The sequence below is a fragment of the Sinohyriopsis cumingii genome, chromosome 9, assembly GCF_028554795.1.
Source record: "Sinohyriopsis cumingii isolate HCF-2022 chromosome 9, ASM2855479v2, whole genome shotgun sequence".
NCBI lineage: Eukaryota > Metazoa > Mollusca > Bivalvia > Unionida > Unionidae > Sinohyriopsis > Sinohyriopsis cumingii.
The window spans coordinates 114110463-114137450 of record NC_142969.1 but is presented as its reverse complement, the minus strand read 5'-3'; the positions used below and the strand labels follow the sequence as shown (position 1 = coordinate 114137450).

Here is a 26988-nt window from a genome sequence, read left to right as displayed (position 1 = left end):
GCATTATTAATATAAAGATAAGCACCAAATCTGACCGAAATTCAATCATCTGTGGCAAATGTGGAAACCAAAATGTTCATGGATGGAAGACTGGATGGACAATCTGATTATTACAGGACACCACAAAGGTTTTAAACAGATGTAAGCAACATACAAGTACCACAAAGGCAGCAGAGTAATACACTAATACTGAGATTACGTATCATGAGAACTAATCTAGTAAAGTAAGAATCTAAAAACTACATCTTCAAAACCTTTTATTAGGAACAATGCACTAATGTTATACATCAATGGTTTGGTTTTGCCAGGTTAACATAATTTTTCAGCACAAAATATGATACAAATGGCAGCCAGCATATATAGAAGAGGAAGAACAAGGGATAAAACCTTGAGCCATGAGAAGCTACTGGCAAGCTTTCTCACATACCCACATTGGTGGAATCAAGACTTGAACTCACATGGACAGAGATAAAATGTGCAAGCGATCTGTACACCATTTGGCTACTTTGGGCCATAACATCATAAACAAAGCCAACAAACATAACCTTAATAACAAAAATGGATATTACAATAAAATCCTTTGCAAAGTAAAAGAATAAAAGAAACAAAACCACACAAATCATGTATTATCAAATAACAACACCAGATATGAAAGATGTTAAAAATAAACGGTATTTACATATCATTCTCGAGGTCTTCAAAGCAAATGAAAAATGAGAGACTGTTTATTTAAATAAGTCATAGCAGGTCTTGTAAATAAAAATGATGATTTCTAGCCATACATCTGACGATGCTGGTGGAGCCATCTTTAGCCTGGGCATTTTCAAATCCAATTTGTAAACAAATGCTGTAAATATACTATTTACTAGATTTTATTTATCAAAAATGAAACAATCTTGTAAATAATGATATAGGATATTCTCAATATGTAGAAAAAAGCCCCAGTTAATTTAACAGCACAACTGACCAACAGCATGACAAAATTCAACTCTGAAATGAATTTGGGAGATAAGATTTTAAGGCAATAAAAAGACTAGCTGTTTATATTCATGGTTTTTACATCTTACAAATATTTTATTTATGCTGCATAATGGCTAATAGATGAATAGATAAATTCATTGCTTAAAAAAGAGCATTCTGTTCTGTGATATCAAAGTAAAGTTGTTATAATGAGTTCATATCAAGAGTCCTTTTAAGGAACTAATGCTATTTACAAGAAGAATTTCCAGGAATTCAATATGAGATCCAAGTAGAGCTGTTATAATGAGTTCATATCAAGAGTCCCTTAAAAGATCTAATGCTATTTTACAAGAAGAATTTCCAGGAATTCAATACGAGATCCAAGTAGAGCTGTTATAATGAGTTCATATCAAAAGTCCTTTTAAGGAACTAATGCTATTTTACAAGAAGAATTTCCAGGAATTCTATACGAGCTGACATTAGTGTGCAAAGATAGATAATAAGGGGCCATCACCCCATCAAATGACATTTCATTCTGATACTATATTCCGGCCTGGTCTCATAAACCAAAAGATTACACATTCCTGTCTGTTTATAATAATGTTCAGGTACGTACATGAGACCCATGTTATAGGGAAGGAAACCGTTATAATTTGTGAAATTCAATAAAGATGGTATTTAATGTTAAATCACTTTATTAGTTGTTATCAATAGCTACTAATTAAAATTAATTGAAATAATTCAAGCAGCAATGATAAAACAAAATTTAACCTGTCTAGTTTTCATAACCAAACTCGTAAGAATAGCAGTGGTATATTGAGGGAATTTATAGTGAGAAACACCATATAGAATGCCCATGCCCATGTTATACAAGGGTCAGTGATATAATGAGGGGATTTATAGTGAGGAATGCTGTTATTTTAAATTTTGATTTTAAAATTATTTTTATAAAAAAGGCTAAGCTCTATGTAAAAAACCACATCTCAATCAATGACTTAAAAAGAAAGAATCTTATTAAACTTGCATAATAATAATAATAATAATAATAATAATAATAATAATAACAATAATAGTGATGACGGTGATGATGACAATAATAATCACCATCATCATCATTAAAAATCTTCAAACAAGGTAGCCTTAATAAAAGGGAATGTACAACTCTAATGTATGACAAGACGGTCTCTTATCAAAGGAAGTGGAGGTCGTTTTTCTGTAGGGGTCAGATAACCAGAGAGAGGGATAACTAATAATAATAATATTAATATCAAGAACAATAAAGCAATGAAAGAATTAGAACAAAATGTGAACCACTAACAATGCTTATGTCAGTAAGTTGAGAACAATGTATTCCGATAATCAAATAACAATGCTTACATCACTAAGCTAAAATTTAAGTATTCCAATAACCATTAACAATGTTTACATCAGTAAGATGAGAAAATCCATTCTAATAACCAACACAAACAGAATGCAATAAAAATACAAATTCGTCCACTTCCTGACAGCAGAATAAGCAGATTTGTTGTTACGATAGGCTCATGCTTCAGTATATGGTATCATTCAGTATTACACATCATGAAAAAGTTGCTAACACAATGTAAATGAGCTTACATCTAAGAATCGTGGTCATGTCAATGGATAAACAGCTTACATCTAAGAATCATGGTCACGTCAATGGATAAACAGCTTACATCTAAGAATCATGGTCATGTCAATGGATAAACAGCTTACATCTAAGAATCATGGTCAGGTCAATGGATAAACAGACAACACTACTATTTGCATTTAGGCATGCTCATGTTTATCGTATTTGCATTAATACATGAAATTGCATGTTACAACAAAAATGTAGTCAAACTAATTATACAGTATATTAATGACTGTTAAACAGTGTATCAATGACTGTGTGTTAAACAGTGTATCAATGACTGTGTGTTAAACAGTGTATCAATGACTGTGTTAAACAGTGTATAAATGTTTGTGTGTTAAACAGTGTATTAATGACTGTATGTTAAACACTATCAATGACTGTGTTAAACAGTGTATAAATGTTAGTGTGTTAAACACTGTATCAATGACTGTGTTAAACAGTGTATAAATGTGTGTTAAACAGTGTATTAATGACTGTGTTAAACAGTGTATAAATGACTGTGTTAAATAGTGTATAAATGTTTGTGTTAAACAGTGTATAAATGACTGTGTATTAAACACTGTATCAATGACTGTGTCTTAAACAGTGTATAAATGTTTGTGTGTTAAACACTATCAATGACTGTGTCTTGAACAGTGTATAAATGTTTGTGTTTTAAACACTGTATCAATGACTGTGTGTTAAACAGTGTATAAATGTTTGTGTGTTAAACAGTGTATTAATGACTAAGTGTTAAACAGTGTATAAATGACTGTGTTTTCCAGAAGTTGAAACCTTTAAGTTTGAATTTGGCACAATACCTTTGTTTCTGTTGGAAATCTAATGATACATAAAAGAATTTCAATTTCTTGTATGAATTATAAAAAAAAATTACAGTCATTTTAGCATTTACTATTCACTTCGGATCCATCATATTAATCCGACAGTGTCACTTAAGGAAACACAACATCCAAAGTACATTAACATCACTACTACACAGTGTAAATTAACTCATTCAATTCCATTTGGTTTCATAGTCAATAAAAACTGACTCTTAATACAAAAACATGTTAAATTTATTTCTACCTGAATCTATACTAAATTCTGACATGACTTTTTACCTAAAAAATTATGATCAAGATGTGCTCTAAGATCAAAATATAGTGAGTGATTCAATCCCACTGATAAATTGAGTTAAGTAATGACCATAGTGATTCAATCCCACTGATAAATTGAGTTTAAGTAATGACCATAGTGAATCAATCCCACTGATAAATTGAGTTTAAGTAATGATCATAGTGATTCAATCCCACTGATAAATTGAGTTTAAATACTGATCATAGTGATTCAATCCCACTGATAAACTGAGTTTAAGTAATGCTCATAGTGATTCAATCCCACTGATAAATTGAGTTTAAATACTGATCATAGTGATTCAATCCCACTGAAAAATTGTGTTTAAATGCTGATCACAGTGATTCAATCCCACTGATAAATTGAGTTTAAGTAATGATCATAGTGATTCAATCCCACTGATAAATTGAGTTTAAATACTGATCACAGTGATTCAATCCCACTGATAAATTGAGTTTAAGTAATGATCATAGTGATTCAATCCCACTGATAAATTGAGTTTAAATACTGATCACAGTGATTCTATCCCACTGATAAATTGAGTTTAAATACTGATCACAGTGATTCTATCCCACTGATAAACTGAGTTTAAGTAATGACCATAGTGATTCAATCCCACTGATAAGTCCAGTCTGAGTACTGATTACAGTGATTCTATCCCAATGAAAAATCCAAGTACTGATCACTGTGATTCTATCCCACTGAAATTCAAAGTTAAACACTGATCACTGTGATTCTATCCCAATGAAATTCAAAGTTAAATACTGATCACTGTGATTATATCCCAATGAAATTCAAAGTTAAATACTGATCACTGTGATTCTATCCCAATGAAATTCAAAGTTAAATACTGATCACTGTGATTATATCCCAATGAAATTCAAAGTTAAATACTGATCACTGTGATTCTATCCCACTGAAATTCAAAGTTAAATACTGATCACTGTGATTCTATCCCAATGAAATTCAAAGTTAAATACTGATCACTGTGATTCTATCCCATTGAAATTCAGTTAAATACTGATCACTGTGATTCTATCCCACTGATCAGATTGGATACATATATTGACTAAAAGTTCAGTTACAGAAACCCATTCAACCTGACCATCACACAGGTTCCAAACATATTCCATATATATGTATTACATCAATAGCATAACTTTCAGACTGGTTCCATTTTTATATGAGAAGCCATGTAGTTTCATCTGCATAGACTGGTTCTTCGTCTAGGTGTCTGACCCTCATGCTGGACCGGAGTTCAAAATCAATTTTTTTGAAATCTCTGATATAGGTAAAGAAGAATGTGAGGAAAGCAATGGCTGCGATCCATTCACCAATGGTACTGATTATATGGGCTGTAAATCCCTGAAGAAGAGAAAGCAAACTAGTGAAAGAAATACACCTGTCATGGTGTATCTTAAAGCATGCAAGGTTAGATCAATACAATTTTACAGGGATCACACACTTCTTGCTTTGTTAAGGTACTCTGCCTTTGTGAAATCAGTGATTAATATTCAGTCTGAAATGAATGGATCATTACATTATGACATGATCAATGTGATCTCACTACATCATGATGTAATCAATATGGTTTCATGACATCATGACATGATCAATGTGGTCTCTTTAAATTAAGACATGATCAATGTGGTTTCATTTCATTATGACATCATCATCATGGTTTCATTACATCATGACATCATCAATGTGGTCTCTTTATATTATGACATCATCAATGTGTATTCTTTGTACCTAGGTGTATGTAGCACAATGGGGAGAATGGATATAAAATTACATGGTTACAGTTTCTGTCACTGATTAAATAATGCAAATTGTATTGGGGGTGGGGGGAATAAAACTAGTTTGAATAATGTAATACTTTTCTTGCACTATTGTGCTGTTTTACTTTTCCTGGACACTTGGTTCCCAGTCCAAGCTAATATTCCCTCCTCCAATTGGCAATTATAGGGCTATTATTAAAAACAATATGATCCTAGTCTGATTCCTTAGTCACAGTCAACATTTGGAATATCTTTTGATTTGGATCAGGGGTACAGAATATCAGAGTGGGGTAGGAGATGTGGATCTTTGCTATAGTAGCAGTTGAGTATTACATAATGAAAATTGGTTTTAACCGCAGATATATTTTAACTTTTGCTGTTGTAGAACAGTTATGGTCCCCAGTACACTGATTATAACTTGTATCTGTAATGTGTGGATAAAATGAGAAAATACCATTCATTTTCGTCAGTTTTTAAAACAAATCTTCAAACTTTTAATAGTGGTAGATTTCAACTATAAAACAGCATGTGTTACAGCAAGCTTTTAAAATTGCAGTTTTGTCCTACCACCAGTACAATCATATGTTGAATCATTCTGACACATAAACTCACATGAACAGCCCAAGGAAAAAGAAGGTATTCCAAATGTTTGCTATGACTAAGGAGTCAGACTTGGATCATGTTCTTTTGAATTCTGGGCCTTCAATTACTAATTACTAATTGGAAAGGGAATATTAGCTTGGATTCTGGACTCAACAGTCCCTGAAAAGGAAAGCAATGTAATGGTAGTAGTATTGCTATTAAAACAAAGATTCTTATTCAGTTTGAACATTAACAATAATAGGACTGCAAATGAAAATCATGAAGTCAATGTAAAGTATACAAGATCTTGGAAAATCATGAAGTCAATGTCAAGTATACAAGATCTTGGAAAATCATGAAGTCAATGTAAAGTATACAAGATCTTGGAAAATCATGAAGTCAATGTCAAGTATACAAGATCTTGGAAAATCATGAAGTCAATGTAAAGTACGCAAGATCTTGGAAAATCATGAAGTCAATGTAAAGTATACAAGATCTTGGAAAATCATGAAGTCAATGTAAAGTATACAAGATCTTGGAAAATCATGAAGTCAATGTAAAGTACGCAAGATCTTGGAAAATCATGAGATCAGTGTAAAGTATACAAGATCTTGGAAAATCATGAAGTCAATGTAAAGTACACAAGATCTTGGAAAATCATGAAGTCAATGTCAAGTATACAAGATCTTGGAAAATCATGAAGTCAATGTAAAGTATACAAGATCTTGGAAAATCATGAAGTCAATGTAAAGTATACAAGATCTTGGAAAATCATGAAGTCAATGTAAAGTACGCAAGATCTTGGAAAATCATGAAGTCAATGTAAAGTATACAAGATCTTGGAAAATCATGAAGTCAATGTAAAGTATACAAGATCTTGGAAAATCATGAAGTCAATGTAAAGTATGCAAGATCTTGGAAAATCATGAGATCAGTGTAAAGTATACAAGATCTTGGAAAATCATGAAGTCAATGTAAAGTACACAAGATCTTGGAAAATCATGAAGTCAATGTAAAGTACACAAGATCTTGGAAAATCATGAGATCAGTGTAAAGTATACAAGATCTTGGAAAATCATGAAGTCAATGTAAAGTATACAAGATCTTGGAAAATCATGAAGTCAATGTAAAGTATACAAGATCTTGGAAAATCATGAAGTCAATGTAAAGTATACAAGATCTTGGAAAATCATGAAGTCAATGTAAAGTATACAAGATCTTGGAAAATCATGAAGTCAATGTAAAGTATACAAGATCTTGGAAAATCATGAAGTCAATGTCAAGTATACAAGATCTTGGAAAATCATGAAGTCAATGTAAAGTATACAAGGTCTTGGAAAATCATGAAGTCAATGTAAAGTATACAAGATCTTGGAAAATCATAAAGTCAATGTAAAGTATACAAGATCTTGGAAAATCATTAAGTCAATGTAAAGTATACAAGATCTTGGAAAATCATAAAGTCAATGTAAAGTATACAAGATCTTGGAAAATCATGAAGTCAATGTAAAGTATACAAGATCTTGGAAAATCATTAAGTCAATGTCAAGTATACAAGATCCTGGAAAATCATGAAGTCAATGTAAAGTATGCAAGATCTTGGAAAATCATTAAGTCAATGTAAAGTATACAACATCTTGGAAAATCATTAAGTCAATGTAAAGTATACAAGATCTTGGAAAATCATGAAGTCAATGTAAAGTATACAAGATCTTGGAAAATCATTAAGTCAATGTAAAGTATACAAGATCTTGGAAAATCATGAAGTCAATGTAAAGTATACAAAATCTTGGAAAATCATGAAGTCAATGTCAAGTATCCAAGTTCTTGGAGAATTTGTAGTGATTTATGCTCTGTCACAAGCTAGCAACACAGGCTTCCTGCTACAGCAAACAGGTGTGGTCACAAAAACAATCTCCAACAGAAACAAATAATTAAAATAATTAAATACACTTTTCTTTGTGTATTTGATGAGAGTAGTCTATGACCTATAATCTGTACAACCAGCTATAAGTTTACAGACAGGTGGTGACAATGTACTTTTTCCCAGCATTGTTTAGTATGACCTTTATTATGGGGCAGATACTGGTCAAGAGCTCCAGGATTGTTTAGTATGACCTTTATTAGGGGGCAGATACTGGTCAAGAGCTCCAGCATTGTTTAGTATGACCTTTATTAGGGGGCAGATACTGGTCAAGAGCTCCAGGATTGTTTAGTATGACCTTTATTAGGGGGTAGATACTGGTCAAGAGCTCCAGCATTGTTTAGTATGACCTTTATTAGGGGGCAGATACTGGTCAAGAGCTCCAGGATTGTTTAGTATGACCTTTATTAGGGGGTAGATACTGGTCAAGAGGTCCAGCATTGTTTAGTATGACCTTTATTAGGGGGTAGATACTGGTCAAGAGCTCCAGGATTGTTTACTATGACCTTTATTAGGGGGTAGATACTGGTCATGAGCTCCAGGATTGTTTAGTATGACCTTTATTAGGGGGCAGATACTGGTCATGAGCTCCAGGATTGTTTAGTATGACCTTTATTAGGGGGTAGATACTGGTCAAGAGCTCCAGAATTTACTTAATATATTGAAGCCTAAGCCATGTTAAAATGTTGTCACAACATAATAGAAGAGTCTGATCTCAAACACAAAGCCTGCTAGAGGGTTCAAAATATTTCCAATGTGCTGAGAGTTGCTAATATCTGAACTAAGGAAATGGTGTATCAGTTTTATTCTCACATCAGCAATTTAATCAAATAGATTTTATCTACTTAAAAAAGTTTTATAAACAAAAAACAAAACTGTACTCTACTGGCACTTAAAATTCCAAAGTGATATAACAGGAACTGAGCAAATGTATACTTGTCAAAACAGATTGAACTAGCTTGATAATAAAAAAATGTATTTTTATACAACAGTACATTAGACTTAAAATATAGCTAGGAAATACTGAGGAAAAAGCAAATGTTACAATTTTTTAGCAACATTTTCTTCACGCTACTGATATTATTATCAAATCCATTCATTCATCTATTCATCAATCCATTCATCTATTCATCAATCCTTTCATTCATCCATTTACTCATCTATTCATCAATCCATTCATTCATCTATTCATCAATCCATTCATTCATCTATTCATCAATTCATTCATCTATTCATCAATCCTTTCATTCATCTATTAATCAATCAATTTACTCATCTATTCATCATTCCATTCATACACCTATTCATCAATGCTTTCACTCATCTATTCATCAATCCAATCATTCATCTATTCATGTATCCATTTACTCATCTATTGACTCATCTATGCATCAATCTATTCACTCATCCATTTACTAATCAATCCATTCACTCATCTATTCATCATTCCATTCACTCATCTATTCATCAATCCATACACTCATCTATTCATCAATCCATTTACTCATCTATTCATCAATCCATTCATCTATTCATCAACCCATTCATCTATTCATCAATCCACTCCCTCATCTATTCATTTATCTCTTTACTCATCTATTCATCATTCCATTCACTCATCTATTCATCAATCCATTAACCTATTCATCAATCCATTTACTCATCTACTCATCAATCTACTCACTCATCTATTAATTTATCTCTTTACTTATCTATTCATCAATCCATTCATTCATCTATTTATCAATCCATTTACTCATCTATTCATCATTCCATTCCCTCATCTATTCATCAGTGCTTTTATTCATCTATTCATCAATCCAATCATTCATGTATCCATTCACTCATCTATTCATTAATCCATTCACTCATCTATTCATCAATCCTTTCACTCATCTATTCATTAATCCATTCACTCATCTATTCATCATACCTTTCACTCATCTATTGATTCATCCATTTACTCATCTATTCATCAATCCATTCATTCATCTATTCATCAATCCTTTCACTCATCTATTCATTTATCAATTAACTCATCTATTCATTAATCCATTCACTCATCTATTCATCAATCCTTTCACTCATCTATTAATTTATCAATTAACTCATCTATTCATTAATCCATTCATTCATCTATTCATCAATCCTTTCACTCATCTATTCATTTATCAATTAACTCATCTATTCATTAATCCATTCACACATCTATTCATCAGTCCTTTCACTCATCTAGTCATTTATCCATGAATAAATATAAGGTAAAAAGAAAAAGTAGATTGTTGCTAAATAGTAAAGGAATATGCATCATATGACAATTAAACACTATTTTTCATGTCTTAGCAACTACTGTAATTACTTGCTTATAAGTCCAACTGCAAACTACACAGATCCAGATCTGTTGTCACATGATGAAATGGCATATTAGGTCTATTCGGTCTGTTAGAGGTAATCAGTAGAAGAAATAATATAGACCCAGATCTACAAAAATGTTATGTGATGGCAGATCAGGGCCAATGTTGTTCACAGCTGGATAGGTGAATATATATGGTAGTGAAGAAATTATTCACTGACTCAAAAGACTCTGTAAAGAGAGACCATTTGTTTATTGTGAACACAATCAGCATGCATGGGTTAATTTTATTATATAAATGCACTGTTGTGAGTGACCGCCTGCATAATGCAAAAAGTGACCATAATATTTAGGCACAAGAAGCAATTCAACACTACTATAAATGACCATATTGTAAAAACAGAGATAAAACCCAGTGACCTTTATTTAATCATTTGTAACCATGACCCAATTAGAAGGGTCTACAGCCAATGTGACCTAAACAACACTACTATAAACAACCATATCACAACAATGGAGATAAACATATTGATCTTTTGTAAACATGACTGCTCAGAAGAATCTGTTTTAAAGAAAACAAAATTTGAGTATGGCTACTGTTTTCAAGGTCAATCAAGTAGCAACTGTTTTCAAGGTCATGCAAGTAGCTACTGTTTTCAAGGTCAAGCAAGTAGCTACAGATCAAAAACCAGTATAAAGTACACATCATAAACTGCTACTGTAGTGCCAGAGTCATGTAAATCTCCATTACGATTAACCATTCCTTCTTCAAAGAAAGCAATCAAGAATTTACACAGTCAATTCAATGGTTCATAATGTTTCTTTATCTTTATGAAACGCAAATGCCTCATGGCTTCACTGTAGCAGTCAAGTAGGTTGTTTGTCATTGGAGTTAATGCATAATGCATGGGATGAATGAAATATTTTTTATTTGTTTCTAATAAGTGATTATCATTTTCTAGAATTGATTGTCATTGTTTAAAGGTTAAATTTGTTTGCTGCTCTTTTGATGTTAAAGTCATTAAAACCCATGTAATAAGCTGTCATCTGTTCAACTTGGATCACCCAATACCACCCTTTGCTTATTATGTCAATCTTTTTAACACCCAATACCACCCTTTGCTTATTAAGTCAATCTCTTTAACACCCAATACCAGCCTTTACTTATTAAGTCAATCTCTTTAACACCCAATACCACCATTTGCTTATTATGTCAATCTCTTTAACACCCAATACCACCCTTTGCTTATTATGTCAATCTATTTAACACCCAATACCACCCTTTGCTTATTAAGTCAATCTCTTTAACACCCAATACCACCCTTTGCTTATTAAGTCAATCTCTTTAACACCCAATACCACCCTTTGCTTATTAAGTCAATTTCTTTAACACCCAATACCACCCTTTGCTTATTAGGTCAATCTCTTTAACACCCAATACCACCCTTTGCTTATTAAGTCAATCTCTTTGACAGCCAATACCACCCTATGTTTACAGAGTTAACGTCTTCATGCCATTGGCGCACTGAGCCTTTGGCTTTTGTCTCTGAATAAATTTATTTTGATTCTGGATGGCTTAATATATTTATTTTTCTTTTGAAATTTCATTTACTGGTAACTGTATTTTCCATATTTACCCAAAGCCTGATCAAAACTGCTAATTCATAAACAGGATAATTAAGTTATATTATAGGTAGCTCTGTAATTCTTCTGCTACATTTGATATAACCCTGAAATTTATGGACATGTTAACTTTTGGACAGGACAAATAAATATTACCTTGCTTGATTTTGCAATGCTAATGCTAATGCACAAACACCTGATCTTCAAATGTAAATGTGAAATATTTTATGATAGCTGTCGGTCTTTAATGATAAATAAAATCATTTTGAGATGAAATTATATTTTAACAAGAACTACAAGTATTGAATACAATGTATGTACAGTAATTGTGTGTATTTTTCTTTTTCTTAAGTGCTGTTGGAGTTATGAGAGATTGCACGTCTTAAAAAAATCTGCATTTTACTGTCAGAAGGGGTGGTCTCTCAAGACAGGTTTTACTATATTACCAAGACAATACCAACATTCTTTGCCAAGATGAGTTACCACTGTTTGAAGCAGTTATAGCTGTGCATACCCTTATAATACCTTATTTGTTATTAATCTTGACAAAAACATTTCCTATTCAACAAGATGGAACATATGCTATTGTCTGACGCTACAACAACATTAGTGTTTTGCCATGTCAAGATTGTTATTCTCCCTCATTACAATATTAGTGTTGCCAAATCAAGCTTTATATTGTCAATCATTACATTGCAATGTGTTGTCAAGTAAATCTTGTCATTGTCACTCATTACAACATTGTGTTGCCAAATGAAACTTTATATTGTATCTCATTACAACAACATTACAATGTGTTGAGATGCCAAGCTTGTCATTGTCCTCATTAAAACATTAGTGTGTTGCCATGTCAAGCTTGTCATTGTCCTCATTACAACATTACAATGTGTTGAGATGTCAAGCTTGTCACTGTCCTCATTACAACATTAGTGTGTTGCCATGTCAAGCTTGTCATTGTCCTCATTACAACATTAGTGTGTTGCCATGTCAAGCTTGTCATTGTCCTCATTACAACATTAGTGTGTTGCCATGTCAAGCTTATCATTGTCCTCATTACAACATTACAATGTGTTGAGATGTCAAGCTTGTCATTGTCCTCATTACAACATTACAGTGTGTTGCCATGTCAAGCTTGTCAGTGTCCTCATTACAACATTACAGTGTGTTGCCATGTCAAGCTTGTCATCGTCCCTCATTACAACATTAGTGTGTTGCCATGTCAAGCTTGTCATTGTCCCTCATTACAACATTACAGTGTGTTGCCATGTCAAGCTTGTCATTGTCCCTCATTACAACATTAGTGTGTTGCCATGTCAAGCTTGTCATTGTCCTCATTACAACATTACAGTGTGTTGCCATGTCAAGCTTGTCATTGTCCCTCATTACAACATTACAATGTGTTGAGATGTCAAGCTTGTCATTGTCCTCACTACAACATTACAGTGCGTTGCCATGTCAAGCTTGTCATTGTCCCTCATTACAACATTAGTGTGTTGCCATGTCAAGCTTGTCATTGTCCTCGTTACAACATTACAGTGTGTTGCCATGTCAAGCTTGTCATTGTCCCTCATTACAACATTAGTGTGTTGCCATTTTAAGCTTGTCATTGTTACTCATTACAAAAACATTACAGTGTGTTGCCATGTCAAGCTTGTCATTGTCCCTCATTAAAACATTAGTGTGTTGCCATGTCAAGCTTGTTATTGTCCCTCATTACAACATTAGTGTGTTGCCATTTTAAGCTTGTCATTGTTACTCATTACAAAAACATTACAGTGTGTTGACATGTCAAGCTTGTCATTGTCCCTCATTACAACATTAGTGTGTTGCCATGTCAAGCTTGTCATTGTCCCTCATTACAACATTAGTGTGTTGCCATTTTAAGCTTGTCATTGTCCCTCATTACAAAAACATTACAGTGTGTTGACATGTCAAGCTTGGCATTGTCCCTCATTACAACATTAGTGTGTTGCCATGTCAAGCTTGTCATTGTCCCTCATTACAACATTAGTGTGTTGCCATGTTAAGCTTGTCATTGTCCCTCATTACAAAAACATTACAGTGTGTTGACATGTCAAGCTTGTCATTGTCCCTCATTACAACATTAGTGTGTTGCCATGTCAAGCTTGTCATTGTCCCTCATTACAACATTAGTGTGTTGCCATTTTAAGCTTGTCATTGTTACTCATTACAAAAACATTACAGTGTGTTGACATGTTAAGCTTGTCATTGTCCCTCATTACAACATTAGTGTGTTGCCATGTCAAGCTTGTCATTGTCCCTCATTACAACATTAGTGTGTTGCCATGTCAAGCTTGTCATTGTCCCTCATTACAACATTAGTGTGTTGCCATTTTAAGCTTGTCATTGTTACTCATTACAAAAACATTACAGTGTGTTGACATGTTAAGCTTGTCATTGTCCCTCATTACAAAAACATTACAGTGTGTTGACATGTTAAGCTTGTCATTGTCCCTCATTACAAAAACATTACAGTGTGTTGACATGTTAAGCTTGTCATTGTCCCTCATTACAAAAACATTACAGTGTGTTGCCATGTTAAGCTTGTCATTGTCCCTCATTACAAAAACATTACAGTGTGTTGACATGTCAAGCTTGTCATTGTCCCTCATTACAAAAACATTACAGTGTGTTGCCATGTTAAGCTTGTCATTGTTACTCATTACAAAAACATTACAGTGTGTTGACATGTTAAGCTTGTCAGGTAAAGTGTGTGTACAGATATTGACTTCATTTATCAACTTTGTGTCTGTAGTAGCAATTCCCACTAGGTCACTTGAATATACAGTGAACATTGATGATAAGAGAAAAAAATAGCACATTCATAAGAGAGAGGCCAGATTAAAATACAGTGTATATAATAGCACATTCATAAGAGAGAGAGACCATATTCAAATACAGTGTATGTAATAGTACATTCATAACAGATAGGCCATATTAAAATACAGTGTATATAATAGCACATTCATAAGAGAGAGAGGCCATATTAAAATACAGTGTATATAATAGCACATTCATAAGAGAGAGAGGCCATATTAAAATACAGTGTATGTAATAGTACATTCATAAGAGAGAGAGGCCATATTAAAATACAGTGCATGTAATAGCACATTCATAATAGAGAGGCCAGATAAAAATACAGTGTATGTAATAGCACATTCATAAGAGATAGGCCAGATACAAATACAGTGTATGTAAGAGCTCATTCACAAGAGAATGGCCAGATTAAAATACAGTGTATATAAAAGCACATTCATAAGAGAGAGGTCAGATTACAATACAGTGTATGTAATAGCACATTCATAAGAGAGAGGCCAGATAAAAATACAGTGTATATAATAGCACATTCATAAGAGATAGGCCATATTAAAATACAGTGTATGTAATAGCACATTCATAAGAGAGAGGCCATATTAAAATACAGTGTATGTAATAGCACATTCATAAGAGAGAGGCCAGATTAAAATACTGTGTATGTAATAGCACATTCATAAGAGAGAGACCAGATTAAAATACAGTGTATGCAATAGAACATTCATAAGAGGATGGCCAGAATAAAATACTGTGTATGTAATAGCAGATTCATAAGAGAGAGGCCATATTAAAATACAGTGTATATAATAGCACAGTCATAAGAGAGAGAGGTCAGATTAAAATACAGTGTATATAATAGCACATTCATAAGAGAGAGACCAGATTAAAATACAGTGTATATAATAGCACATTTATAAGAGAGAGGCCAGATTAAAATATAGTGTCTGTAATAGCATATTCACAAGAGAATGGCCAGATTAAAATACAGTGTACATAATAGCACATTCATAAGAGATAGGCCAGATTAAAATATAGTGTATGTAATAGCAGATTCATAAGAGAGAGGTCAGATTACAATACAGTGTATGTAATAGCACATTAATAAGAGAGAGACCAGATTAAAATACTGTGTATGTAATAGCAGATTCATAAGAGAGAGGCTAGATTAAAATACAGTGTATATAATAGCACATTCATAAGAGATAGACCAGATGAAAATAGTGTATGTAATAGCACATTCATAAGAGAGAAGCCAGATTAAAATACTGTGTATGTAATAGCATATTCATAAGAGAGAGGCCTGATTAAAATACAGTGTATGCAATAGCATATTCGTAAGAGAATGGCAGATAAAAATACAGTGTATGTAATAGCACATTCATAAGAGAGAGGCCAGATTAAAATACAGTGTATGCAATAGCACTTACATAAGAGAGAGGCCAGATAAAAATAGTGTATGTAATATATTATTCATAAGAGAGAGGCCAGATTAAAATACTGTGTATGTAATAGCATATTCATAAGAGAGAGGCCAGATTAAAATACTGTGTATGCAATAGCACATTCATAAGAGAATGGCAGAAAAAAATACAGTGTATGTAATAGCATATTCATAAGTGTTGTTGTTGTAGGGTTTAATGCCATTTTTCAGCACATGATAGGCTATACATGGCGGCCAGTATTAATGGTGGAGGAAGAACCCGGGAAAACCCCGGAAAGAACCACTGACCCACGAGAAGCTACTGGCAAGCTTTCTCACATACCCACACTGGCTGAATCTGAGACTCGAACTGACGCAGACAGAGGTGAGATGGCAGTTATCTGTAACGGACAGCACTTTAGACCACTCGGCCACTTGGGGCCCATATTCATAAGAGAGAGGCCAGATTAAAATACAGTGTATGCAATAGCATATTCATAAGAGAATGGCAGATAAAAATAGTGTATGTAATATCACGTTCATAAGAGAGAGGCCAGATTAGAATACAGTGTATGTAATAGAACATTCATAAGAGATAGGCCAGATGAAATTATAGTGTATGTAAAAGCACATTCATAAGAGACAGGCCAGATGAAAATAATGTATGTAAAAGCACATTCATAAGAGAGAGGCCAGGTTACAATACAGTGTATGTAATGGGACATTCATAAGAGATAGGTCTGATTACAATACAGTGTGTGTAACAGCACATTCATAAGAGTGGGGCCAGATTACAATACAATGTATTTAAAGACTTTAGACCTTTTTCCACTGATTCAATTATGACAGTACCATAGTCACATTCTTTCTCTGCAATATCCAGAGCTTCCAAAATACTCAGCTGAAGTAAATAATATGTACATGTGCAATGTAAAATCAAATGACAAACAGAAAAGAAATGTTGCCAAAATCCATACAAAATTGATGTAATACCAGAGGTTTTCAAAGGCCAAATTTTCTAAGGAATGTACACATTTTTCCTTGGATAGAAACAAACTAAAAACTTGGCAATGCTATACTTTGATTTATGGTTTCATATACGATTTGAAATATGGTTTATTATTTGTGTACATACCTTGTCTTCTGGTTTCCAGTGAAGTCGCTCTGTTTTGTTACCAGCGACTGACTGGTTCTCATAACGAGACACACCTGCAGCTGAAAATGCTGAGAAGAAGGTTAAGGAAATACTTGTTGGACTTTATTCTTAAAAGGTCATGACTATCCTGAACTTTTTATTTGTATGTGACAATCCTAATTAAGGATTCTATATCTGTATCCAATACAAGTATGGATTGATGATCATAATGTATGGGACAATCCTAATTAAAGATTCTATATCTGTATCCAATACAAGTATGGATTGATGATCATAATGTATGTGACAATCCTAATTAAGGATTCTATATCTGTATCCAATACAAGTATGGATTGATGATCATAATGTATGTGACAATCCTAATTAAGGATTCTATATCTGTATCCAATACAAGTATGGATTGATGATCATAATGTATGTGACAATCCTAATTAAGGATTATATATCTCTATCCAATACAAGTATGGACTGATGATCATAATGTATGTGACAATCCTAATTAAGGATTCTATATCTGTATCCAATACAAGTATGGATTGATGATCATAATGTATGTGACAATCCTAATTAAGGATTCTATATCTGTATCCAATACAAGTATGGATTGATGATCATAATGTATGTGACAATCCTAATTAAGGATTATATATCTCTATCCAATACAAGTATGGACTGATGATCATAATGTATGTGACAATCCTAATTAAGGATTCTATATCTGTATCCAATACAAGTATGGATTGATGATCATAATGTATGTGACAATCCTAATTAAGGATTATATATCTCTATCCAATACAAGTATGGACTGATGATCATAATGTATGTGACAATCCTAATTAAGGATTCTATATCTGTATCCAATACAAGTATGGATTGATGATCATAATGTATGTGACAATCCTAATTAAGGATTCTATATTTGTATCCAATACAAGTATGGATTGATGATCATAATGTATGTGACAATCCTAATTAAGGATTCTATATCTGTATCCAATACAAGTATGGATTGATGATCAAAATGCATGTGACAATCCTAATTAAGGATTCTATATGTGTATCCAATACAAGTATGGATTGATGATCAAAATGCATGTGACAATCCTAATTAAGGATTCTATATCTCTATCCAATACAAGTATGGATTGATGATCATAATGTATGTGACAATCCTAATTAATGATTCTATATCTATATCCAATACAAGTATGGATTGATGATCAAAATGCATGTGACAATCCTAATTAAGGATTCTATATCTGTATCCAATACAAGTATGGATTGATGATCAAAATGCATGTGACAATCCTAATTAAGGATTATATATCTCTATCCAAGTATGTGTATAGACTGATGATCACAATGCATGTGACAATCCTAATTAAGAATTATATATCTCTATCCAATACAAGTATGGATTGATGATCATAATGTATGTGACAATCCTAACTAAGGATTATATATCTCTATCCAATACAAGTATGGATTGATGATCAAAATGCATGTGACAATCCTAATTAAGGATTCTATATCTCTATCCAATACAAGTATGGATTGATGATTAAAATGCATGTGACAATCCTAATTAAGGATTATATATCTCTATCCAATACAAGTATGGATTGATGATCATAATGTATGTGACAATCCTAATTAAGGATTCTATATCTCTATCCAATACAAGTATGGAGTGATCATCAAAATGCATGTGACAATCCTAATTAAGGATTTTTTTAAATATCACTATTCAATACAAGTAAGGATTGATGATGAAAATGCATGTGACAATCCTAATCAAGGATTCTTCATGTCTATTCAATACAAGTATGGAGTGATCATCAAAATGCATGTGACAATCCTAATTAAGAGTATTTTTATCTCTATTGAATACAAATATGGAGTGATCATCAAAATGCATGTGACAATCCTAATTAAGGATTTTTTAAAAATCTCTATTCAATACATGTATGGATTGATGATCATAATGCATGTGACAATCCTAATTAAGGATTTTTCAAAAATCTCTATTCAATACAAGTATGGACTGATGATCATAATGCATGTGACAATCCTAATTAAGGATTTTTTAAAAATCTCTATTCAATACAAGTATGGACTGATGATCATAATGCATGTGACAATCCTAATTAAGGATTTTTTAAAAATCTCTATTCAATACAAGTATGGATTGATGATCATAATGCATGTGACAATCCTAATTAAGGATTGTTTACAAATCTCTATTCAATACAAGTATGGACTGATGATCATAATGTATGTGACAATCCTAATTAAGGATTTTTTTTATATCTCTATTGAATACAAGTATGGATTGATGATCAAAATGCATTTGACCATCCTAATTAGGGATTCTATATCCTATTCAGTACCTGTATAGACTGATGATCACAATGCATGTGGCAATCCTAATTAAGGATTTTTTTTTTATCTCTATTCAATACAAGTATGGATTGATCATCAAAATGCATGTGACCATTCTAATTAAGGAATTTTTTCATCTATATCAAATACAAGTATGGATTGATCATCCAAATGCATACAGATACATTAGAAATAAATTTTAGACTTTTTGGTCTCAGATGCCAGGCTGAAGACTTGTCATGATTACCAAAATATAAGCTTAGAGGAATTCAAATGGTCATAACTTTAACAGTTTTCATTCAATTTCGAGAAATGTTTCATATTTTGAGATGTCATTGCTGACCTGTCAACCCTAACAAGACCACAGTAAGATGGTTATAATTCTTCTGTAAGTTAGACCATTTTTCATCAAAGTATAATGAAATACCATGTACTGCTATTGTTGACTTGGAAACAAGCGTTTAAAAAGTTCAGAGGTGTGATTTCAGACTCATGGAATGAATGCAAAGATTCTGCTCAACTAAAAAGTTTGTAAAGGACACTTTGACCTTGCTAACATCTGGTACTGTTTCAGAAACTAGAGTTCAGAACCTTATGAAGCTCAAAGGCTTTTTGCTAAATCTCTCAAGCAATATAATCTATTTTTCTGTTTTATCAATGGCAACCTTTAACAGCATGAGAACCTGTCTCTATGGATTTGATGCAGATGATCATGATGAAGAGTACCCCAAAGTCATGTGATTTGATACATATAATTATGATGAAGAGTACTGCAAAGTCATGTGATTTGATACATACGATTATGATGAAGAGTACCCTAAAGTCATGTGATCTGATATATTTGATTATGACGAAGAGTACCCCAAACACATGTGATTTGATACATATGATTATGATAAAGAGTACCCCAAAGTCATGCATTGATATATATCTTTATGATGAAGAGTACCCCAAAGTCATGTGATTTGATATATATGATTATGATGAAGAGTACCCCAAACACATGTGATTTGATACATATGATTATGATCAAGAGTACCCCAAAGTCAAGCATTGATATATATCTTTATGATGAAGAGTACCCCAAAGTCATGTGATTTGATACATATGATTATGATGAAGAGTACCCCAAAGTCATGTGATCTGATACATATGATTATGATGGAGTACCCCAAAGTCATGTGATTTGATACATATGATTATGATGAAGAGTACCCCAAAGTCATGTGACTTGATTCATATGATTATGATGAAGAGTACCCCAAAGTCATGTGATTTGATACATATGATTATGATGAAGAGTACCCCAAAGTCATGTGATCTGATACATATGATTATGATGGAGTACCCCAAAGTCATGTGATTTGATACATATGATTATGATGAAGAGTACCCCAAAGTCATGTGACTTGATTCATATGATTATGATGAAGAGTATTCCAAAGTCATATGATTTGATACATATGATTATGATGAAGAGTACCCCAAAGTCATGTGATTTTATACATGTAATTATGATGAAGAGTACTGCAAAGTCATATGATTTGATACATATGATTATGATGAAGAGTACCCCGAAGTCATGTGATCTGATACAGACGATTATGATGAAGAGTACCCTAAAGTTATGTGATTTAATGAATTTGATTATGATGAAGTGTACCCCAAAGTTGTGATTTGATACATTTGATTATGATGACGAGTACCCCAAAGTCATGTGATTTGATACATATGATTATGATGAAGAGTACCCCAAAGTCATGTGAACTCTATCTGATTCTAACATCACTGCTCTAGAATGCTTCCATTCAATATTGCCTTCACTAACTGATGTTATCAACACTTCTGTCTCATTCGGGGAATTCCCATTATTTTTCAAAACTGCCATTGTAAAGCCTCTGCTGAAGAAACTGACCCTCAACAATCGTGATTCAAATTTAACTACCACCCTGATTCTAGCATCCCATTAATGTAAAAATCTTAGAAAAATTTGTTCTGATGCATGAGCTCCATTCACAGTTTTCTTTTGGTTGACACCAATAAAAGACTTGTGGTTTCCCAAGAACTTTAAAGATTTGACTATTGTGTTTCCCTTTTATCTGGTTCATCTTAGTATCTACTACAGAAACTTCAAAAAGTTCAAAACACAGCACTTGGATCATCCTTTGAGTACAAAAAAACTGAGCACCCCCCCCCCACTCTGTAACCTCCACTGGCTATCCATTAGATCCAGAATAAAACACAAAATCTGTTCACGATGCTACATTTCATTGACTAGTTCCATTTCAATATACTTATATGACCGCACCTATGTGTACCCCCCCATCTAGATCCTTACACTTCTCTTCTGACACTCACATTCTCATTGTTGTGTTGACTAGTTCCATTCTAATATACCTATCTGACCACACCCATGTGTGCCCCCCCCCCCATCTAGAGCCTTACACTTCTCTTCTGACACTCACATTTTCATTGTTGTGTTGACTAGTTCCATTCCAATATACCTATCTGACCACACCCATGTGTGCCCCCCCCATCTAGAGCCTTACACTTCTCTTCTGACACTCACATTTTCATTGTTGTGTTGACTAGTTCCATTCCAATATACCTATCTGACCACACCCATGTGTATACACCATCATACCATCTAGAAACTTATGCTCCTCTTCTGACACTCAAATTCTCATTCTTCCCACAGTTAAAATGAAGTCATATGGACAACATTCTTTTGTGTACCTGGGCCCAACTATGTGGAACAAATTGCCCATGGAGCTTAGATGCAAGGACACTGTTCTCTTTCAAGAGTGCTCTTCAACTCACCTATTTCGACGACAGTAACAGACTTAAATACTTAATAATGCTTACTTATTTAATTATTATCAGCATGGTTTTGTTTTGTAACTTCATAATGTTTGTTTTTGTAATCTTGTCATTATATATCTTTTGTGTATTCTAATATTATAAAAGCACTTACAGCTTATCAAGATTAAGCACTGTACTAAGTCCACATGATTATTATTATTATTTTATTGTTTTCTATTTCAAGTGGTGATAGAAAGTATCTCACCTGCTATGCAACATAGTCAAACCAACAAGTTCATGATGCCCATTAAATGTAATTGTTGCCTTTCCTGCTTTTCCCAAGATTTTGAACAGTCCTTTTCATTTGCCGATTGTTTATATCTTTTAAGAGGCTTACTGATCCTTTTGTCTTCTAAGTGTTTCAGTTTGCTGGATGCTATTTCTAGAAAATGCTTTTGTCTTCTAAGTGTTTCAGTTTGTTGGATGCTATTTCTAGAAAATGCTTTTGTTTTCTAAGTGTTTCAGTTTGCTGGATTCTATTTCTAGAAAAGGCTTTTGTCTTCGAAGTGCTTCAGTTTGCTGGATGCTATTTCTAGAAAATGCTATAACAGCTTGATCATGCTGGCATGTTGATGAAAAATATGGCAGTTTAAAATGTCTAAGGAACACCTGTAAAGTCAGACTGATTTCCTGGCCAACTCCACTGAATCTAATATGAAATCCATATCCTGATCAAACATGGACCAGACAGTATCCAAATTTGACTATGATGATTGTATTTTCATACATTTTTTCATTATTCGATAAATAAGTAATTTCAGGGTCATTTCAGGAGGACTTGTGGTCAAATCACACGGGTTGACAGGTCTATCAACATAGTGGTCAAATCACAAGGGTTGACAGGTCTGTCAACATAGTGGTCAAATCACAAGGGTTGACAGGTCTGTCAACATAGTGGTCAAATCACAAGGGTTGACAGGTCTGTCAACATAATCTGACTGAAAGTTAATGCCAAGATAAAGTCTCTGAGTTTCATATAACTGATATGGCAATGAGGAGGCAGAGCTTTCCCTCTGTATCTATTATATGTGTGCATGGCAAAGATATGTTCTAAGGAAAGGAGATTGGTGACAATAAAAAGGAAAAGAGGTTGGTGACAATAAAACATAAAATAATGGAGCTTAATACAGCTCTCTATAAGCAGAATACAAATATAAACAGAAGGGGGGGGGGACATTTACTGTACAAAAGCATGTTGCTTTTTCTAATTTTTTTAAAAAACAAGTGGCATTTCTTTGGAAAATCCATGACTGGAATTTTGAGGGAACAACATTCTTTAATTGTCAATGCATATGTATAATATCTACTGTATCTGTATGATATCCACTGTATCTATATCTACTGTACATATATATCTATTGTAGTTTTATGATATATATTGTATATTTATATCTATTGTATCTGTATGTCTACTGTAACTGTATATCTACTGTATTTTTTATATCTACTGTATCTTGATATCTATTGTATCTTTATATCTAATGTATAACATCTATTGCACCTATGATATCCATTGTATTTTATATCTACTGTATCTACTGTATCTGTACATCTATGATATCTGTTGTATCTATGATACATATTGTATCTGTATGATATTCATTGTATCTATATCTGCTATATCCATTTATCTATTGCATTTTAATGATATATATTGTATTTTATATCTACTGTATCTTGATATCTATTGTATCTTTATATCTAATGTATAACATCTATTGCACCTATGATATCCATTGTATTTTATATCTATTGCATCTGTGTATCTACTGTATCTGTACATCTATGATATCTGTTGTATCTATGATACATATTGTATCTGTTTGATATTCATTGTATCTGTATCTACTGTATCTGTTTATCTATTTTAGTTTAATGATATATATTGTATTTTATATATATTGCATCTTTATGATATATATTGTATCTGTATACCTACTGTATCTATATACCTATTGGATCTTTATATTTACTGTATCTGTATGACATCTATTGCAACTATAATATCCATTGTATTTTATATCTATTGCATCTGTGTACCTACTGTATCTGTTTATCTATGATATCCATTGTATCTATGAGATCTATTGTATCTGTATATATATTGTATTTATGATATTCAATATATCTTGTTACATCTATTGTATCTGCATGACAGCTATAGTATCTGTATAGCTATTATCTCTGTATATTTATTCTATCAATGATATCTACTGTATCGATATGATATCCACTTTATCTTCTCGAAGTCTAGTTGCTGTTGTAGGGTTTAATGCCATTTTTTTCAGCACAAGATAGGCTATACATGGCAGCCATTATAAATGGTGGAGGAAGAACCCAAGAAAAGCCCAGAAAGAACCACTGACCCACGAGAAGCTACTGGCAAGCTTTCTCATGTGCCCATACTGGCTGAAGCTGTCAAAGTTTAGTAAAGTACTCCCTCACCATAAGGTAACTTAGTATAAGGTGGTCCCTTTTATATGGTATTTATGGTCATGAATCCCATTTCATTTTTTTATATTGATGTTATGAATAAAATACCTCAATATAAAGTAATTACACATGTATGCCAGTCCCCATCCAGGGTTCCCATAAAACAGCATTATATCAACATCATATTCTAAGGATACCAATAACCATTGCAATGAAGGAGACAATCGAGATGGCTAGTCGGACACGGCAGATGAATTTACCATTAAAGTTTGGACACATGTGGAAAGATAAAGCAGTCTGTACAAACTCATAGAGGACACCTACTCCAAATACCAATGCGGCCCCTGTTACATGCACTGGCTCAAGACTTGTTTCCTGAAAAGAAGGAGATACTTTTTAAATCAATAAGGAAAAAGATGAAAAGGATGCTAGTCTTAACACATATGCTGCCCCAAGTTGGAACATCTTTGTCTCTTTCCAATGTAAGTCAATTAACTTTGACTGTTTGAAAGAACTGGAAATGGGGGTGAGGGGTGGTAAACATCCAGTAAGACATGCAGACTAGATCTTAATTAAGAAATATTTAATTAAAAAATTAGGATGTTTTGAAGATAAAAAATATGAAAAATGACCATAAACTATAATTATTACTTGCATTTTTATTAGTGATGTCAATGAGACTATGATGTCATTGCATCAATGGGCATGAGGGCAGTTAAAAATGGCCACTATTTACATACAAGGTTTTTTTTCTAGCATAGAAAAGAAAGAGCTGATAGGGTTTCAAGTGATGCTGCCTCATTGATAATATGAACAGACTGTACAGTTGTTTAGTGGAGACAACAGTTTGACCAAAAAAGAAGCCAAAGACTAAATACACAGATGCTCCAAAAAACATGGTGTGAGGTAATAAATCTTCCATTCAACATGTAATCTTAAACATTTATACATAAAGGGTAACTGCTCTGTCAAAGTTCGACAAAAATAGTTGAAAATCAAACTTTGCTTCTCTTTTTAAAAATAGTGCCCAATACCAAAATTTGATTTCAATCCATGAAGTTCTGCACAAAATATGAAGCATGAACAAATTCTGACATGGAATACAATTTTTCTAATACACAAAAGGGTCATGTTTAAGTATAATGTTATGTAAATGTGTGACAACATAACATAACACTGACCTACATCTTTATCAGCAAAAACAAAACACTAAATTATTTTAATTCATGAAAAGTTAGCTGAAACACAAAACTTAACTGTTTTAATTCATGAAGTTAAAAGATTAGTGTGCAGAAAAGGAATTCATCGAGTGAAATCTAAGTCAAAGATGGGATTGACACAAATAAATAACAATGGAACTTCTAAGTCCATGATTACACAAAAAAAATACAATGGAACTTCTAAGTCAAAGATTATACAAGTAAATAACAATGGAACTTCTAAGTCAAAGATTATACAAATAAATAACAATGGAACTTCTAAGTCCAAGATTACACAAATAAATAACAATGGAACTTTTAAGTCCAAGATTACACAAATAAATAACAATTGCACTTCTAAGTGAAAGATTACATAAATAAATAACAATGGAACTTCTAAGTCAAAGATTATACAAGTAAATAACAATGGAATGCGAACACATGTAGACGGGCCAGATTCCGGTTAGTGAAAAAGTCCATACCCAGATGGACAAAATTCTGGGATGGTTGGAGATCTGATTTTCCCAGTTTGTGGAAAGGCCTAGATGATCTAGAAGAAAAGGAAGATTGTTCCCACCTTGGAGTAGGGTAGAACTTAATGTGTTTCTGTAGGATGCTGCCCAGGTATGCTGTCGTCAATGCAGATGATGTTGCCCGGAAAGGGGAGATGACGCAATCCATAGTTTGAGTGAAAGCTCAGGGCTGATG

The 26988-nt window shown here is 33.0% G+C and overlaps 1 protein-coding gene across 5 annotated transcripts in view; it reads right to left on the bottom strand.

The window, feature by feature from the left end:
* Positions 1-244: 244 nt before the first annotated feature.
* The window catches only part of LOC149792499 (DNA damage-regulated autophagy modulator protein 2-like), a 42487-nt gene continuing 15743 nt past the window's right edge, over positions 245-26988 (bottom strand). For all 5 annotated transcript variants that reach the window (XM_089971091.1, XM_089971089.1, XM_089971086.1 and 2 more), the window contains exons 5-7: positions 25279-25456; positions 17381-17469; positions 245-5092 (exon numbers count right to left, since the gene is read on the bottom strand). In XM_089971091.1, coding sequence (XP_089827217.1) covers positions 4907-5092; positions 17381-17469; positions 25279-25456 — 453 coding nt within the window. In that variant the 3' untranslated portion in view covers positions 245-4906. The remainder of the gene's footprint in view (positions 5093-17380; positions 17470-25278; positions 25457-26988) is intronic.